The sequence below is a fragment of the Microcaecilia unicolor genome, chromosome 4, assembly GCF_901765095.1.
Source record: "Microcaecilia unicolor chromosome 4, aMicUni1.1, whole genome shotgun sequence".
Lineage (NCBI taxonomy): Eukaryota > Metazoa > Chordata > Amphibia > Gymnophiona > Siphonopidae > Microcaecilia > Microcaecilia unicolor.
Genome location: NC_044034.1, coordinates 144686097 through 144703194, shown reverse-complemented (window position 1 = coordinate 144703194; position 17098 = coordinate 144686097). Strand labels below are relative to the sequence as shown.

Sequence of the window (17098 nt, the reverse complement as noted above, 5' to 3'; positions counted from 1 at the left end):
TCTAAACCCGGCAATCGATTTAGCCGGCCCCAACCGTATTTTGAAAGTATGGTTGGCTCCGCCCCCTTGCGGAGCCGGCCCCGAAGATGGCCAGCGCCGTTTGATTATGCCCCTCTAAATGTATGCATTTTGTGAAATTTCAGCCATGTTGAAGGAGGACAATTTTCAGACAGCCAACTAATGTAGATATAAAGCTTTTCAAACATGTAAATCACTTTGAAAATTGTCTTCCCCACTTTTAACCTGCCAATGTACATCTCAAAATCTGTTAATCTATGGACAGAAATTCAGGTGTTTGCAGTCTCCAAAGCGTTACAATGTGTTTGTCATATTACCGGGAACAAAGACTGTAGATAGATTTTGACAGAAGCAAGGAGCTTACAGGGGTGGAAGGGCTACATCTCTCATGGGAATGCAAATTAAATCTGTATTATGAAACAGAAAACCAAATGAAAGCTATAATTTGGAAGACCGGCTGGGATGACCATATTGTGATAACTTTAAACATAGCAGCAAAGAATCTGTAATTGAGGCTTGTTATGTCTGAAAATAGAAGGTCATGTAGAAGACTGGGAAACAACTTATCAGATCCAAGTGAAATTCAATGCAATTATGATGAATTGGGAGAATCTGAATCACACTTTACAACTTTTGAAAGGCCAAGTGGCTCTTTCACTAAGCTATAGTAAGAAATGAGTTTAGTGCACCTTTAGAGTTTTTCCTGCATACTAAAGCCTTTTCTTGCATGGCCATGGAAAGGCCTAAGGTCATGAGCGTGCAGCCATTTTATTTATTTATTATTTGGATTTTGCTCACACCTTTTTCAGTAGTAGCTCAAGGTGAGTTGCATTCAGGTACACTGGTATTTCTCTGCCCCTGGAGGGTTCAGGCAATGGAGGGTTAAGTGACTTGCCCAAGATCACAAGGAGTGGCAGTGGGATTTGAACTGGCCACATCTAGATGTCAAGACTGGTGTTCTAACCACTAGGCTACTCCTTCACTTTTAAAAAATGAATGTGGAATTCTGCCAGGTACTTGTAATCTGGATTGGCCACAACTGGAAGCAGGATATTGGGCTAGATGGACCATCAGTCTGACCCAGTATGAATGTTCTTATGAGCTCTTAGCACCTCCTATTTAGGAGGCAATAAGGACTCCTGTGTCACCCTGCGGTAACCGGATTGCACGCACTACTATGCACATGCAAAGTGGTTATTGCTTCCACACCGATTCTCCACACCTGACACATCTACTCAGGGTCATCTTCGTGGCCCAAGGTGGTCAAATTAAACCATTGAAAGGCGACGCTCCATTTAAGATATTGATGTTTCAAAATAAGACTTTACTGGGAACATTTCTTCAAAGCAACTCCTTTGCAGTTTGTACAGTCTGGTTGCTGTTTTTCCAAGTACACAGTTACAAAGCTCACTTCCTGTCCTTAGACTTCATGATTCCTGATACCTTCCACTCCAGATGCTTGAATCTCTCCTCTGGACTCCACTCTTGAGCCAGGACTCTAGATGGACAACTCTCTCATCTTTACACTTTTCCACGTGGTTGGCTAGCTCTGGATGGGCCCCTGACACACATTTGTAATCACTCTTGTGAAAACCGTTGTTTTATCTGGAACTCCCATTGAGGTCCTCTTTTGTTTCTGCATCAATAACTTTCATAACTTTTGTACTGCACTACTAACAGTGAAAAGATATGAAATTTCACACATATTTCTCCTTCTTTTCACAGTGATTTCTAGCAGTTCCTTTATTGGCGAGGACACTAATTACATCTAAATTAGAGAAAAGTAGTTTTGTAACAGTTCAATCAAAGCTTCCATAGAAATCCAGCTTTGGGCAAGTTACCCATCAGCACATCAAAAATCCTCAATTTAAAGGATTCACCTACAACCCCAAGGTCACAAGAAAGTTGCCCAAGTGTCTTTTCTCCACCTTTCCCCTATGATTTATGTACGTAAGTGATGTGGAGGTGTAGCCCAATGCTTAGAGCAGGTAAAATGGGATGCCAGGGTTCAAATCTCACTACATAGAACATAAGAATAACCATACTGAGTCAGATCAATGGTCCATCTAGTCCAGTATCCTGCTTTCAGAAGTGGCCAATTCAGGCCTTAATCATTTTGGTCACCCTTCTTTGAACCTTTTCTAATTCTGCTATATCTTTTTTAAGATACGGACTGGAACCTTGTTGCTACATTGAAAACACACCTTTTCCGCATACCTTTTGGCATGCGATGGTCACTATGAGATGCTTTAGCCAAGAGCTGTGTTATTATCTCTTCCTTGAACTTACCTCTCTGATCTTCTGTCCTATCAGAAATCGCACTTCCTTTCTTCCTGGTATTTGATTTCTAAGTAAACTGCTTTCATTTAGTCCCAGAAGAGGAGCGGTATTATAAAATCACAATAAACATAAGTATAAACATAAAAATGACCCTCATTGCGCATCCTCAGGGCGCCCACTTATAGACTTAGCCCCATAGCTGCAACCTTGTCTCTTTCCATAAGTGTCAACATTTCAAAATGATTGGGGGTGCAAGCATAATGCAAGTCACCCCTCCCTGGACACAATGAAGGCACTTATTCAACATTGGGGGGTGTTTAGCCCCCACTGGCATCTACAGAGCTGGATCCTATGGAGTTTCCTTCTAGGATCAATTTTAGTGTACCTTTGCTTCAAGTAAGCTCTGTTCACTTTAAGCATGGATTCTACTGCTCATCTGGATGGCTACCCTTCTCTTCCACATGTTGCTGCTTGCTTTCCTGTTAGGCATGAGTGTATTATGGACTCACTGGAATTATCAAGAAGCATCAAGAATGGTTCATTCAGCAACTGGCCTTTTCTCTCTCTCTCTTTTTAAGTTACACCTGGCAAGTGCAAGATAAAAAGGATGCAAATAATGTTGCATACACATCTGAGAAGCTGAGTCTCCACACGGACTATCCTGCTCTTCAGTATCCACCTGGGGTAAGATATCCTTGCAAAATCCCCCCCCCCCACACACACACACACACACACACCCACCATGCCCACTCATGCACACAGCTCTTGGTTTATGAGTTTCAGGGTGATTAAAGAACTTCTAGGAACTCAAACTCCCATAGGACACTTTTTCTGGCAACATGTCTTGATGAACAGAATAAAGGAATTAGAGGGAAAAAAACATTAAAAAAAAAAAAAAAAAAAAAAGGCATAAGCCACACACAGGCACCTACAGTTTGATTTATCCAACAGCATTGAATGATGATAATTATAATAATAATCCATCTCTTTAATCCCCTTTGCCAACTTCCATGCAGTTCAGATGCCAGGAAGTTGTTCATGCCAGAGATGACAACTTTTTGATTAAGTACTGGGATGAGTATTTCAAGTAAAAAGTTTAAACCTATTTTACTTTTGAAGAATCCCAAACTACCTCAGTAAACACCCCACCCCTTGTTGGTGGATTTTCCTGAGAAAGGACTGAAAATGTCCATAGTAAGACAACCTCATTGAGGGTCACCAGAATACAGGTAGGCAGGTAGTGTGAGAGATTCAATACTGCTCTGTTTTCATAATCCCACTGCATTCTCAGAGGAGAGCAGAGGACAAGGGCTTGGTGGATAAAGTCAGTCGGTAGACCAGGTCAGGGTTTGTTTGTTTTACTAGGAGAGATTGAGGATTACAAATGCTTCCACTGGAGATCACGTGATGTGCTGAAGAGAGCGGAGGTGGAATTGCTCTCCTCTCGGGCGGAACCCTCCCTGTCGCCATAAAAACGTCCGTTTCAACCTCAAAATTATAAACTTAAAGCGTACAGATAGTAGGAGTGCATGGACAGCTTTGTTACGCGCCTAGACACGAGGATGCCGCCGAAAAATGTAAAGAAAGAGGCTGAGAGGCCCCGCGCCGCGGAAAGCAAGATGGCGGCGAGCCCGCCGAAAGAGACGCCAGAGCCGATGTTCACAAATCAGCAACTGATACAAATAACAGAGGCGGTAAAATTGGCGCTGGATCCCCAGTTAAAACAGTTGGCCACTCAGTTAACGTCAGTAGAAAATCTACTCGCCGATACGACCAGGCGCACAGGCGAACTAGAACAAAGAGTGTCCGCCATAGAAGACGAAGGAGCCGGAACAACAACACAGCTTCAGGCATTGAGATCCCTGGTGCAAAAGCAATCTCAACAAATAGACGACCTTGAAAATCGCTCGCGACGAGCCAACTTGCGAATAGTAGGCATACCTGAGAATGTATCAGAGCGCCTACTACCTTCAGTGCTAGAAAAGTGGCTGCAAAATGAGTTTGCGTTGTCAGACGGAATGGGTGCCATTTGCCTCGAGCGAGCACACCGAGTGGGGCGGAAAATGGACAATAATCAGAAACCCAGGATGGTGATGGTAAAAGTACACAACTTCGTGCATAAGGTGGAAATTTTAAGAGGTGCCCGACTGAAACGAGAAACCTTGGCCTTCGAGGGCTCTCCGGTGAGGATCTACCAAGATTACTCCTACGCACTGCAAGAACGGAGGAGGGCCTACAGCCAGATTTGTACAACATTGGTGGAAGCGAACAAAAAATTCATGCTAATATACCCCGCTACGCTACGAGTCAATCACCAGGGCAAATGGCAAGTGTTCATGACCCCCAAAGAAGCTCAAGAATGGGCGGCAGAGACACTTCAGTCACAGCAAAGCAGAGATAAATAAATAAAGGACTAAAGAGAACAGACTCTGGATTTAAGCAGCAGGCAAAGCAGAGGCCCAGAGCCATCCAAGGAGGTATTGAAAAGGGGCCCACAGATAAAGTAAATGGCGGGGGAGGGGGAAGCCCCACATCATTGATCTCACTATTTCTCTCATATGTTAGGTGGGGGAAACAGAAGGGTTTGTACGGGGATGGGTAAGGAGTTAAGGGAGGGCGGGAGGGAAAGGGTGGGGCAGAAGGGTAGGAAGGGGGGAAGCAAGCAAGCATTGACCATGACACAACACATCTCTAAGAAGTCCCATAACACAACAAGAGAGACCTGGGTAAATAGAACAACTCACAGAGTCTCGGGTGAGGCTGGGCACCTGAGGCAGACATATAAATACTATTTGCCATATAGAGTCCCACAGACAAAAGCACATTAAAACCATCAGATTTGCCTCCTGGAATGTGGGAGGCATAACGACCCCAATAAAAAGGGCAAAAATCTTATCAAATCTAAAGAGACAGAAAGTAGATATCGGATGTCTCCAAGAGACAAGACTTACGCCAGAGGAGCATAACAAACTAAAAAGGCAGTGGGTGGGGGAGGTACACTCAACATCCTCTGGGGATCGGAAAGGCGGAGTGGCAGTGCTGATAAGAAAAGGGATAGGTACAAAATCTGAATTAGTGAAAGCAGATCCAAAAGGGCGATATATTTTGGTACGGATATGGGTACAACAGAGAAACTTCCTAATTCTGGGAATATATGGACCAAATATTTATGAAGCACAATTTTATCCTAATCTTGTTCAGATGTGCCTCCCATACAAACCTGGGCAGCTCCTGGTAATGGGAGATCTCAACCTAGTGGCAGATCCAAATGCAGACTGTTCAAACCCGAGAGTTGCTTCGAGAGGAGGACCAAGAGCGCATGTACTTAATTCCTTTAAGCGTTCACTCAATTTGGTAGACACTTGGCGTAGTTTACACCCTGGGGAGAGAGACTTTACTCACCTTTCCAGAGCACATGGCACACTTTCCAGAATAGATTACATATTAATAGCCCAGACCGCGTTTCCGTGGGTGCGGGCCGCTGAGATAGGCCCAGAGGAGATATCGGATCACTCCATAATATGGATAGACGTGGAGGTACCAGGGTTCTATCAGCAGGGTAGGAGTTGGAGATTCCCAAACTATTTGTCCCAGAATAGTGAATTCCAAGAGCATATCAAAAAGAAATGGGAGGACTATGTTCAGAATAATAGGGAACACATGGATCAGCCTGGTCTGTTCTGGAGTGCAGCTAAAGCCGTACTCAGAGGAGAGATAATAGCCTTTGTACACGCTCACAATAAAAAACAAACAATAGCAATAATGAGACTGGAACAATCCTTAAAAAAAGCAAAAGCCAGATATATCAAACAGCAGACTCAAGAACATAAAGACCAGCTCCGAGCAATGCAAGTGACGCTAAATGCCTTACTTCATGACCGAAGCAAGAGATACCTAGCATACCAGAAATTTAAATTTCGCAGGTTTGGAAACAGACCAGGGACGATGTTAGCAAACTTAGTGTCGGCGTGGGGACCACGCAAACCGATAATAGCCCTCCAAGATGAGACGGGTCTCCTGCAGAATAAGAGCGAAAGGATAGCCGAGATATTGACAAAATTTTTTTCTAGACTGTATAGTTCGCCTGAAGACCCAGAGGAAGGAGAAATACAAAAAATTTTGGAACAGGCAGAGCTCCCGAAATTAACAGACAGTGAGCGAGCAGTCCTAGAAGAACCACTAGAGGCTAGGGAGATACAGGAGGTGGTGAAGTCACTACCACTTGGATCTGCGCCGGGCCCGGATGGGTATACTGGGGAATTTTATAAAATTTTACCACTCTCATTTTACCCTGTCATTAGTGACTACTATGAACAAGTAGTTGGGGAGGGGCAGTTCCCACATCATGCAAACACAGCCTTGATCTCCCTGATCTTAAAACCTGGGAGGCCAGAGGGCCAGGCTGACTCATATAGGCCCATCTCATTACTCAATGTTGACCTAAAAATACTGGCCAGGATACTAGCAAATCGCCTGGCCGGGATTTTGCCCAGGTTGGTGGGGGAGGAGCAGGTGGGATTTGTTAAAACCAGACAGGCAGCCAAAAACGTGCGCAGACTACTATTAGCCATGGCGACTGGTCAGCTGACAAAAACCCCAACATCCATAATTTCACTTGACGCTGAAAAAGCATTTGATCAGGTGGGGTGGACATATTTGTTCCAAGTACTGAGGCATATGGGATTTGGGGGCTGGTATTACAGAGCTATAGAATCCTTGTATGCAAATCCGACTGCTTCGGTGATAGTAAATGGAGTTAAAGCAGAATCATTTGGAATATCCAGAGGCACTAGACAGGGATGTCCCCTATCCCCTACATTGTTTATCCTATCATTAGAACCCCTACTGAGACTTATAAAGAGAGCAGAGGGAATCCCCGGGGTGAAAGTTGGGGGGGATACTATAAAGGCCCTAGCGTTTGCAGACGACCTGATGATAATATCAACCTGCCCGATGAGCTCATTGGACCAACTGCTGAGCCTAACAAAGGAATTTGGGCAAGTCTCTGGTTTCAAGCTAAATAAAAAAAAGTCTCAAATAATGGATGTATATCCGAGAGGAACTCAGCAGGAGAAGGAAAGCTGCCCCATAGCCAGAGTGGAAGAGAAAATTAAATACCTTGGAACCAACATACCACAAGACCTATCTAAATTATACCAAGAAAATGTCGAGCCCTTGCTTGAGACCACTCGCATAAAACTCCAGTTGTGGGAGAAATATCCGCTGTCCCTTATGGGACGAATTGCTATTTATAACATGATGATAGTGCCAAAGTGGCTCTATAAATTTCAAACCCTTCCACTTTTTCTTAAGAAAGAAGATGAAAAACGCTTGCACCGGTATATACAGCGCTTTCTGTGGAAGGGAAGGAAAGCACGCCTCCCAGTACGGACGTTGCAAATACCAAGAGAATATGGAGGATTGGGATTGCTCAGCATCAGGTATCTTACAATAGCAAGTGGCATGCGACATATTTCTGATTGGTACAGATCAACCTCAGACTTTTCAGCAACAAATCTGGAAACAACATTAACTCAGGGAATACATTTCAGTAGCCTGTTGCATGTGGGAGGCGGTCAAGCTCCTAAAGTCCTACAACAATCGCATATAATGCCCACGGCAAGGGCGGTCTGGAAGTGGGTTTGCCGTCACCATCAATTCTCTGGACGAATTACGCCTTTTCAAGCAATTTGCAATAACCCACAATTCCTACCAGGAACTCTACACCGTAGATTTAACCAATGGCAGCAGAGAGGACTGGTATACTTACATCAGGTCTTGACATCAGAGGGGAGAATCAGGCCTTTCGTGGAGCTTCAGGCCCAGTTTAAATTTGATGAAAGAGATAGATTCTACTATTGGCAATTGAGACATTATATAAACAGCTTGCCCTGGGAATGCCTCACGGAAGATGTGCAGGAGGAGATATCCTCAGCCTTTTCATTTAAGGCACAGGGCAGAGTGTCATTGACAGTGCATCACAGACATTTAAGAGACATGACAGAGGAAATAGATTATGTAGCTCTGGCCCAGGCGTGGACGGAGGAACTACAAATGACCTTAACGCCTCAAATACTACAGGAATACATTTATTCGACGCAAAAATCATCAAAGATGGTCCAATATTGTGAAATGGAATACAAATTTGCATTAAGAACTTACATTCCACCAAGGAGAGCCTTCCATATGGGCATATCTCCAGATGGAGCATGCCCAAAGTGCGGGACGCAGGGCGCGACACTAGGGCACATGTTCTGGACTTGCTCGAAAATACAAAGATTTTGGACCAGAGTAATACAAATGACATCCAGTATGTGGGGCGCCACATGGAAGAAAGGGCCGCTGTTGCTGTTCGGAAGGCCAAGGATAGTTCAACCAACTACAGCAGGCTTCAAGGGATTTACTTGTAGAGCTGTACTGGCAGCGAAAAAACTTATTCTCACAGAGTGGATTACAAACAAAGAACCGACTCTGCAGAAGTGGCGTGAGTTGTTAATGGATTACATGAAATTCGAAAAGAGATTAGCAGATTATAGAGGAGAACGGAGATTCACAGACAAAGACTTTTATAGACTATGGACCCCATTTTGGCAATCAATACCCCCAGGGGGTAGAGGACATATTTTAAATATGTGAGAAATGGTCAATGTTACAATCAAGCAGAATAGTCTTTATTTAAAAGGGACGAGGGTGGGAGATGGGAGGAGGGGAGGGGGGATGGAGATGGGGATAGAGAGGGTGGAAGGGGGGGGTAAGATTTAAAGAGTTAAATTTAAAGTTTGTGACAACACAGAATATTGTACTAAGGCTGGGAAGGGGTAAATTTCCCTAACCAGACCTGTGTATAACTTAGAGAATAGATTTGCATTGGAGAGAGAGAAGATTTTTGTTAAATGTTTTATTGTAACCATATGCAAAATAATAAACAAATTTTGAAATAAAAAAACAAATGCTTCCACTGTGCAGTGCCGTAACGAGGGCCGCTGACACCCGGGGCGGGTCGCCGCTGCACACTCCCCCTGGGTGCAGCACAGCGCCCCCCCCCCTCGGCGCGCACCCCCCTCCGGTGTGCACCCTCCCCCCCCCAGAGCGCATTTTTAATTGATTTAAAAGCAAGAGGCGGGCGGGAGGGCCGATCTGCCCCCGAGTCCACGTCGCTGGGAGCTGCGTCGGCTCCATTGGTTCCTTGCTCTCTCTGACCCAGAACAGGAAGTAACCTGTTCCGAGGCAGAGGGAGCAAGAAACCAATGGAGCAGACACCCCCCCCCCCCAGCGGCGTGCACCCGGGGCGGACCGCCCCACCGCCCCCCCTTCCTACACCACTGCCACTGTGCATAGGAATTTATGTTCCTCAGCTAGTTTTTAAGAAGATCAGTACTACTAATTCCAAAATGCAATGGCTGAAAGGTAAACTGGTAAAGTAACCTCCTCACAACAACTTGAATGAATCAGGTAATATAGCTAATCTCACCTGAATTCCTCTGTGAATGAAACTGCCCCAGTGCTTGAAAACATTCAGGTAATCCAGGGATTCTCAACCCAGTCCTCAGGACACTCATAACCGGTCAGGTTTTCAGGATATCCACATGAATATTCATGAAATAGATTTATACACTAAAGAGGCTGTGCACTCAGATCTATCTCATACATATTCATGACTGGCTGGCTGTGTGCCCTGTGGGTTTCCTTGGGCTGCAGCCATCCCCAATAACTAGCTCAGAGTTTTCACCAGGTCACCAACCTGGACCCTTGGCTTTCGTAAAACCACCACTCCAGTAGCTCACTGGAACCAAAGACATGTTTCTTCAATGGGCCCACTTCAGAAATGAAGCACCAACGGCATGGTAGGCATAATTCTCCCCAGAAACCTTTCCCTCTTCATACAGTTACTGCCACAAAGAACACAGCAAAGGGGGAAGAAAAATGATAAAACTAAAGCAGGAAGTATTCTGCCAGAGGTGGTCAGTGTTTTTTTTAGTAGTATTGCCTGGATATTCAATGCGGGCATGAGGGGCCAGCTATCCCTTATCAGGTTCAGTGTGATATTCAGCACTTAACTGCCTAAATAAAACCAATGATGGGACTGAATTTTGTGTAGTCTGATTTTTCTGGTTAACTTAGGTGTCCCTGGACTGCCCAGAAAATCCCCAGCTATAGCTTTAGTGGTTAGATTTTATATTCACAAACCGGTTTAGTGTCAGTGAATATCAGCAGATACCCCTATCCTCTCTTACCCTATCAAATTGCTTTCAGTATCGACCACAGGGTCTTCAGATGTTTGTGTTACTTTGGGGTCCTTCTACTAAGCTGCGGGAAAAAGAGCCTGTGAAGAAATTGTGTGTTTTAAGACTGTAAAATTAATTGGATATTTTCCTGCATCAATTATGTTTTGAAGTGTATTTCTCCTATTTGGCCAGCAGATGGTGCATGTTTATGCTTAAAGCTGTTACAGAGGACTGACTTCTCTTTCTTTTAGTTGGCACATAGATCATAGGAAGTGTCTGTAGTGATGTAACCAGTTTTTATCTGAAACTTGACTGTTCTGGGCTCTGATTGGCCTGGAGTTTGAAAAATTACCCATTAGTGCTGGCTGTTGCTTAAGTATTTTGCTGGGAAGAAAGAGAGACAGATCTTTTTGCTGAGGATCTGTGAACAGTTCTATGTCCTGACCTTCCCAGGTAGTGTTTAGACAGTATACAGATGTTTAGTTAGTGTTATAATTGATCCTTATTTCAGTTACCTGTTATTGTTTGCTAATTGCACATTTTTTGTTCATTGTTTCAGTGTGAGAATAAACACATTTGTTTGCTCGTTCTGCCTGTCTGGGCTGATAAAGAATCCTGGTGGTTTGTGTGTTGGATCTGTGAGTGCTTTCTGGGAACTGTGAGGCCACTGGGAGTGTGGCCCCAGTGACCTAGAAATCACTGGGGATAAGTTGAGAGTGGGAGACTCGCCCAGAGGCAGTTGTGACCTTTCTTCTGTGTTTGTACAGCGCTGCGTACACTTTGGAGCGCTCTAGAAATGTTAAATAGTAGTAGTAGTAGTGTAGAGCACAAGTGGCAGGTGCAGGTGGACCTGAGCTGTGCTGGGGATAGACCCTCTAAGTGGCTGCGGGGTAACCCCAGGTGGGTGGATAGGCATTTCGTGACAGGGATATGCGATAGTGGTAGGGGCCATTTTTCCCATGTGCCAGGGCCCTTTTTACCACAGTGTGTAAAATCCACCCCCCTCCCAAAAAAAAAAGTTGAGGTGACGGTAAGGGCTACTGTGATAACCCAGCGGTAACCAGGCAGTGCACAGTGGTGCCCGATTACCGCTGGGTTAGTGCCATGCTGTATAAAAAAACATTTTTTCCGGTGTACCAGAAATGATGCATGCTGGAGCCAGAACTACCACTGGCGGGCGCATTGGGCCAGTGGTAGTTCTGGGATAATGTGTAGTAAGCAGGGCTTTTTTTGAGGGGGTATTTGGGGGTACTGAGTACCAGCACCTTTTCCATTGTCTGCTAAAATTGGCCCATGGTCCCCAAGTTTTAATGAAAAAGGTCAGGCTCTACACACAAATTCTGCCTTGCCATAGATTCTGTGACTGGTTGCAAGGGGCCCGGTTATTGTGGGGTGGGTCCTTCAGTGATCACCCCACCCCTAAAGAGTGGCCTGACATTTGAGTACCGACACCTTTTTTACTAGAAAATACTCACTGGTGGTAAGCCTGCATTGAGCTTACCAGCACTTTGTAAAAGGCCCCTTTGTTTCCTGCTAAACGTTAGCAAAAAGGCTGTTTTTTTTGAATATCCATGCCATCTGTTAATGAGTTACTTGTTAAATTAATTTGGTTATTAACAGTTAATGTGTAGTGGGCATGGGAGCTATTTCATTAATGTGAAGCAGATGTTGCTTACTCCAGTCCTTTTCCTATTCCTTGGGTCAATCACAGACAAAAAGAATATTGAGTTCTCAATCTTTTAAACAAAGCAAATAATCAGGCTGTTTTTGAAAATGCTGCCTGCTATGGGCAGTATTAAGCCGAGATAGTCAACATAGGGCCCAGTTCGGGCATCGGCACTCCATAGCTGAGTATCTGATGTCATGCGGCTACAGCCGACATTCAGTGTCGCACCTGCATAACTAACCAGCCATAGTTAGGATTTCCGTTTTGTGGTCCAACAAGCCTGGTTATCTTTCTAATCACCAGAACTGATTGGTGGTGGTCAGATCACTTCCTGGTCTGCCCTGATTCTGTCCTCAGACCCTCCCCCCCCCCCCCCCCCCCACCACCACCAGCACTAATCAGAGACAGGCAGATGAAAAAAAGGCCCGCGCTGTTCCAAACAGCACTCTAAAATAGCGCTGGAACAGCACGGGGTGCTATTAGACCTATGATCAGAGATAGTGCATGCAAATTTGAGCAGCGCAATTATCTCTGATTATGGGGTAGAAGTGCGGGAGAATTGTGCCTGAGCATGCGCTCAGCACAATCCTCCCGCACTTGTTTGACAGGTCTGGGCTGTCAAAAGCCCAAACCTGTCAAACACAGGGGCTGGAGGTTCATGGGACCACCAGGCCCTGACTACCCCTGCCCCGAGCAACAGGGGCTGGAGGTCCGACAGACCTCTGGTCCCCCTGACAATCCCCGCCCCCCCAGGTTCAGGGAGGGCTGGAGATCCGGTGGGTCTCCAGCCCCCCCAACCCCCCAGTAAATGGTCCCTGGTGGTCCAGTGGGCGCCGAGGGGCTGGAGGTCCGCTGGACCACCGGTCCCCCCTCCCCAACCCAACCCCCAGCATCTGCCGCCCGCCCACCCTCCCTCTCTGCCCGCCCTTATATGGTGTGTAGCCATAGGCGCCCCGTATAAGAGGCTTGGGGAGGCTAAGCCTCCCCAGCCCAACCGTAACCTTCCTCCCCCCTGTCTCCCAAACGCAGCGGGGGTGCCTGGCACTGCTGCAGCCAAGCAGCTCTAATCCTTCCCGCCCTCAGCTGAGCTTCCGCAGTGTGTTCTGGGAGCCGGCTCTCCTCCCTCCCCCTTTCCATCTGGATCCGGTCCCGGTCCCTCACATCAACCTGATTCTACGAATTCTTCGGGGCCCACTGCCAGGCTGACTCCCCCGCTGGCGCTGCCGATTCGTGCTTTAAAAATGGCCGCCGAGACTTACAGAGGCGGCCTCGCGAGACTTTGGCGGCCATTTTGAAGCGCGAACCAGCAGCGCCAGCAGGGGAGAGTCAGCCTGGCAGCGGGCCCCGAAGAATTCGAAGAGTCAGGTTGATGTGAGGGACCAGCTCCGGAGGGAAGGGGGGGAGGGAGAATTCGTGAACAACTCGGGAGGGGGTGGCAGGAGAGAGAAGGGAGTCGCTGGGCATTTGTGAATGGAGGGGAGAGAATGGTCGCTGGGTATGGGTGGGTGGATGGAGGGCAGGGGAAAGGAGGGTCACTAGGCATGGGTGCATGCAGGGGAGAGGAGGGTCACTGCTGGACATGGGTGGATGGAGGGCAGGGGAGAGGAGGGAAGAGAAGAGAGATGAAATGCTGGACATGGATGGAGGGGAGGGAAGAGTGAGGAAGGAGATGAGATGAGGGAAAAGGAAGAGAGGAGAAAAACTGCACATGGATGAAGAAAATAGGCAGAAGCTGAGGACCAGAAATGAAGAAGAAAGGCGGAAAGTAAAAGAAATAAATAGAAAGGAAGCCCTGGAAACGGAGTTAAGAGGACAGATAGCAGCAGAATCGGATACTGGGCCAGCATGATCAGAAAAATAGTCACCAGACAACAAAGGTAGAAAAAAAATCATTTTATTTTCATTATAGTGTTTGGAATATGTCCACTTTAAGAATCAGGTGCTCAACATTAAATGTTTATATTTATTTACTTATTTATGACATTTTAGCCCACATCAAACATGAATTAGGATGTTTTGTGGCTCTACATGAGAATTGTGATATTATGATCCCTTGTTTCATATTGTTGACAGTCTGCATTTTCCGTATGGGTGGTATATTGGTGTATTAGGTTCTGCCCAGTGTAATATTTATGGTACAGTAAGGTTCTGAGTGTGTTTTTGCACAAAGTTGTGCATAGTGTTTTGCAGTTGAGCGATTGTGGTTAGCATATGCTTTGAGCAACCACTTTATTCTTTGGCATATGATACATATCTAATATCTAAATTTAATAAAAGGTATTAATTGTGACTTTTATTTTCTGTGTGTTATCAGACAATTATGGATTTAAGCTTCACCCCTGACCCCACCCCCTAACCCCGCCCCCTTTAGCCTCCCCAAACAGTTGGGCCACCGACCGCCTATGTGTGTAGCCCTGCCCAGTGCATCCCAGGATGCACTGGGCAGGGCTGGACACCGCCATTTGCGGCGTCGAAGGAAGAGGAGGGAGGCAGGCTGCGTCCCTCCTCCAACCAAGGTAGGGGGGCGGGCAGAGAGGGAGGGCGGGCGGTGGATGGACAGGGCTCAAAATTCCTCCCCAATGATCTGCAAACCCTAATGCCAGCTCAGAGCTGGTGTAGGGTTTGTCGCAGCCAGTGACCCAATCTTTGGCACGTTGGTCGCTGATCATTGGGGATGAATGCGTTAAGCGCTGATTAGCATGTATTTGCAAGCTACTTGTGCTAAGAGCCCTGTTTAGCATGCATTTGTATGCTACTTGCGCTAAGAGCCCTCGAGCGTGTTGTTTCACGCGCTCGAGGGCTCTGATCATGGGGCGGTAGCAAACGCCGGCGCTAGTATGGCGCTAACAGCCTCTAGCGCCGGCATTTGCTTTTGATCATCTGCCTGAGAGTGCTGTAGTGGTCAGAGCAGATATTCTGTGGCCCAGGCGTGGAGGAGAAGCCTAATTTATATTATTTATTTTTATTTTATTAAAATATTTCTATTCTGCACTATCACCAATGTTCTAGGCAGATTCCTTCATCTACATACATAGTAATACAGTAGCCTGAGAACTGGGTTCAGTTCCCACTTCAGCTCCTTGTGACTCTGGGCAAGTCACTCTGAGGTCCTTTTACCAAGCTGCGGGAAAAGGGGCCTTGCACTAGCGGCAGGAGCCATTTTTCCCTCGCGTCAGGACCCTTTTTACTGCAGCGGGTAAAAATCCCCCAGACAAACATGGCTATGCAGTAAGAGAACTCTTACCGTGTGGCCATACGGCGAGGAGCCCTTACCACCACCCATTGAGGTGGTAATAAGGGCTCCCTCAGTAACCCGCTGGTAACCGGACAGTGCGCGGTGATGCCCAATTACCACCAGGTTACTGGCGCACAAGCGGCACGTGCTGGGGGCTGAACTACCGCCAGCGGCCAAGTTGGGCCAGCAGTAGTCCTGATTTGGGGCTTACCCATGCTTTATAAAAAAAACCCTCAGAGCCTCTTTTATGAAGCCATGCTAGAAGTCCCAAGTGTGGCAATGCATTCACTTTGAAAGGGCTCCGTCAGCATTGTCGCGCAGCTTGATAAAAGAGAGCCCTAACCCTCTACTGTGCCATGTACAAAATGAGTACCTGTATATAATATGTAAGTATTATTAATTTATTTTTAATTATTGGGATTTATTAACCGCTTTTATGAAGAGATTCACCCAAGGCGGTATACAGCAGGTACAGTTTAGCAGAAAACTTACAATTTTGTTAACAGTGTAACAGTCGTAAAAATGACCAAAATCACTTCACTCAACCTGTAATTAAACTCTGGAATTCGTTGCCAGAGAATGTGGTAAAGGCAGTTAGCTTAGCGGAGTTTAAAAAAGGTTTGGACGGCTTCCTAAAGGAAAAGTCCATAGACCGTTATTCAATGGACTTCGGGAAAATCCACTACTTCTGGGATAAGCAGTATAAAATGTTTTGACCATTTTTGGGATCTTGCCAGGTATTTGTGACCTGAATTGGCCACTGTTGGAAACAGGATGCTGGGCTTGATGGACCTTTGGTCTTTCCCAGTATGGCAATACTTATGTACTTTAATTGTAAACCACATTGTATCCACAGAAAGATAGTATATCAAATCCCTTCCCCTTTCCCTTAACTGCACCTGAATATCTGCTTCTAGACTGATTTCTGTGATTTAACCGGGCAGCAGCCTCTGCTGCCCTATTAAATTGTTCTGAACATTGGCCCAAGTAAATACATAAATATTGTGCTGTCCATTGCTACTGTTCTGATTATCAGGAAACAAGGCTGGGTTGATGTTGCATTTATCCTCTTTGACTCATCCTGTTTAGTTCTGCCTTTAGTTCGTTTTTACAGAAAAGGGGGGAAAGGGATTTTTCTGGCCCATTTGATTAATCTTGCTATTATATCATGAATGTTTTTGGTTTATCACAGGGACAGATTTGTCTGGTCTTGTTCACTACCCTTGAAGAACCCAGGTGTATTATACATTTGGTTGTTTTATTTTGGGGTTTTTTTCTTTTTTTTTTTTTTTATAAACTTTTATTGATAACAAAGTTCAGTACATTCAAATCCAAACAGTTACACATCTCTTCAGCAATAACAATCCCCCTATTCCCCTACTGAAGGGTTTGTTTTTTTTCAAGAAGAAAAGTCAGGAGGTTATTGATTCAGAGATGTCGAGATGCCAAGTTGCCCAGTTCCAGGCTGGAGATTTTGGGACAGTCCTGGATTTCTGACCACCCTATCCTGGTGCTTTATGGGACTTGCAGCACCAATTTCAATGAGCAGGATCAAGCACTACAAATACCACACTACGTTGGGATGCAAGTTCAAAACCAGGACTGTCCCAAAATCTGCAGCCTAGAGAACTGGGTAACGTAGCATCTCTACTGACTAAGCCAGCCTGACCTATA

The 17098-nt window shown here is 45.8% G+C and overlaps 1 protein-coding gene across 1 annotated transcript in view; it reads left to right on the top strand.

The window, feature by feature from the left end:
- The window catches only part of BBOX1 (gamma-butyrobetaine hydroxylase 1), a 133680-nt gene that overhangs the window by 106135 nt on the left and 10447 nt on the right, over positions 1 to 17098 (top strand). The window contains exon 5 of the mRNA XM_030200694.1: positions 2877 to 2982. Within this exon, the coding sequence (XP_030056554.1) occupies positions 2877 to 2982 (106 nt within the window). The remainder of the gene's footprint in view (positions 1 to 2876; positions 2983 to 17098) is intronic.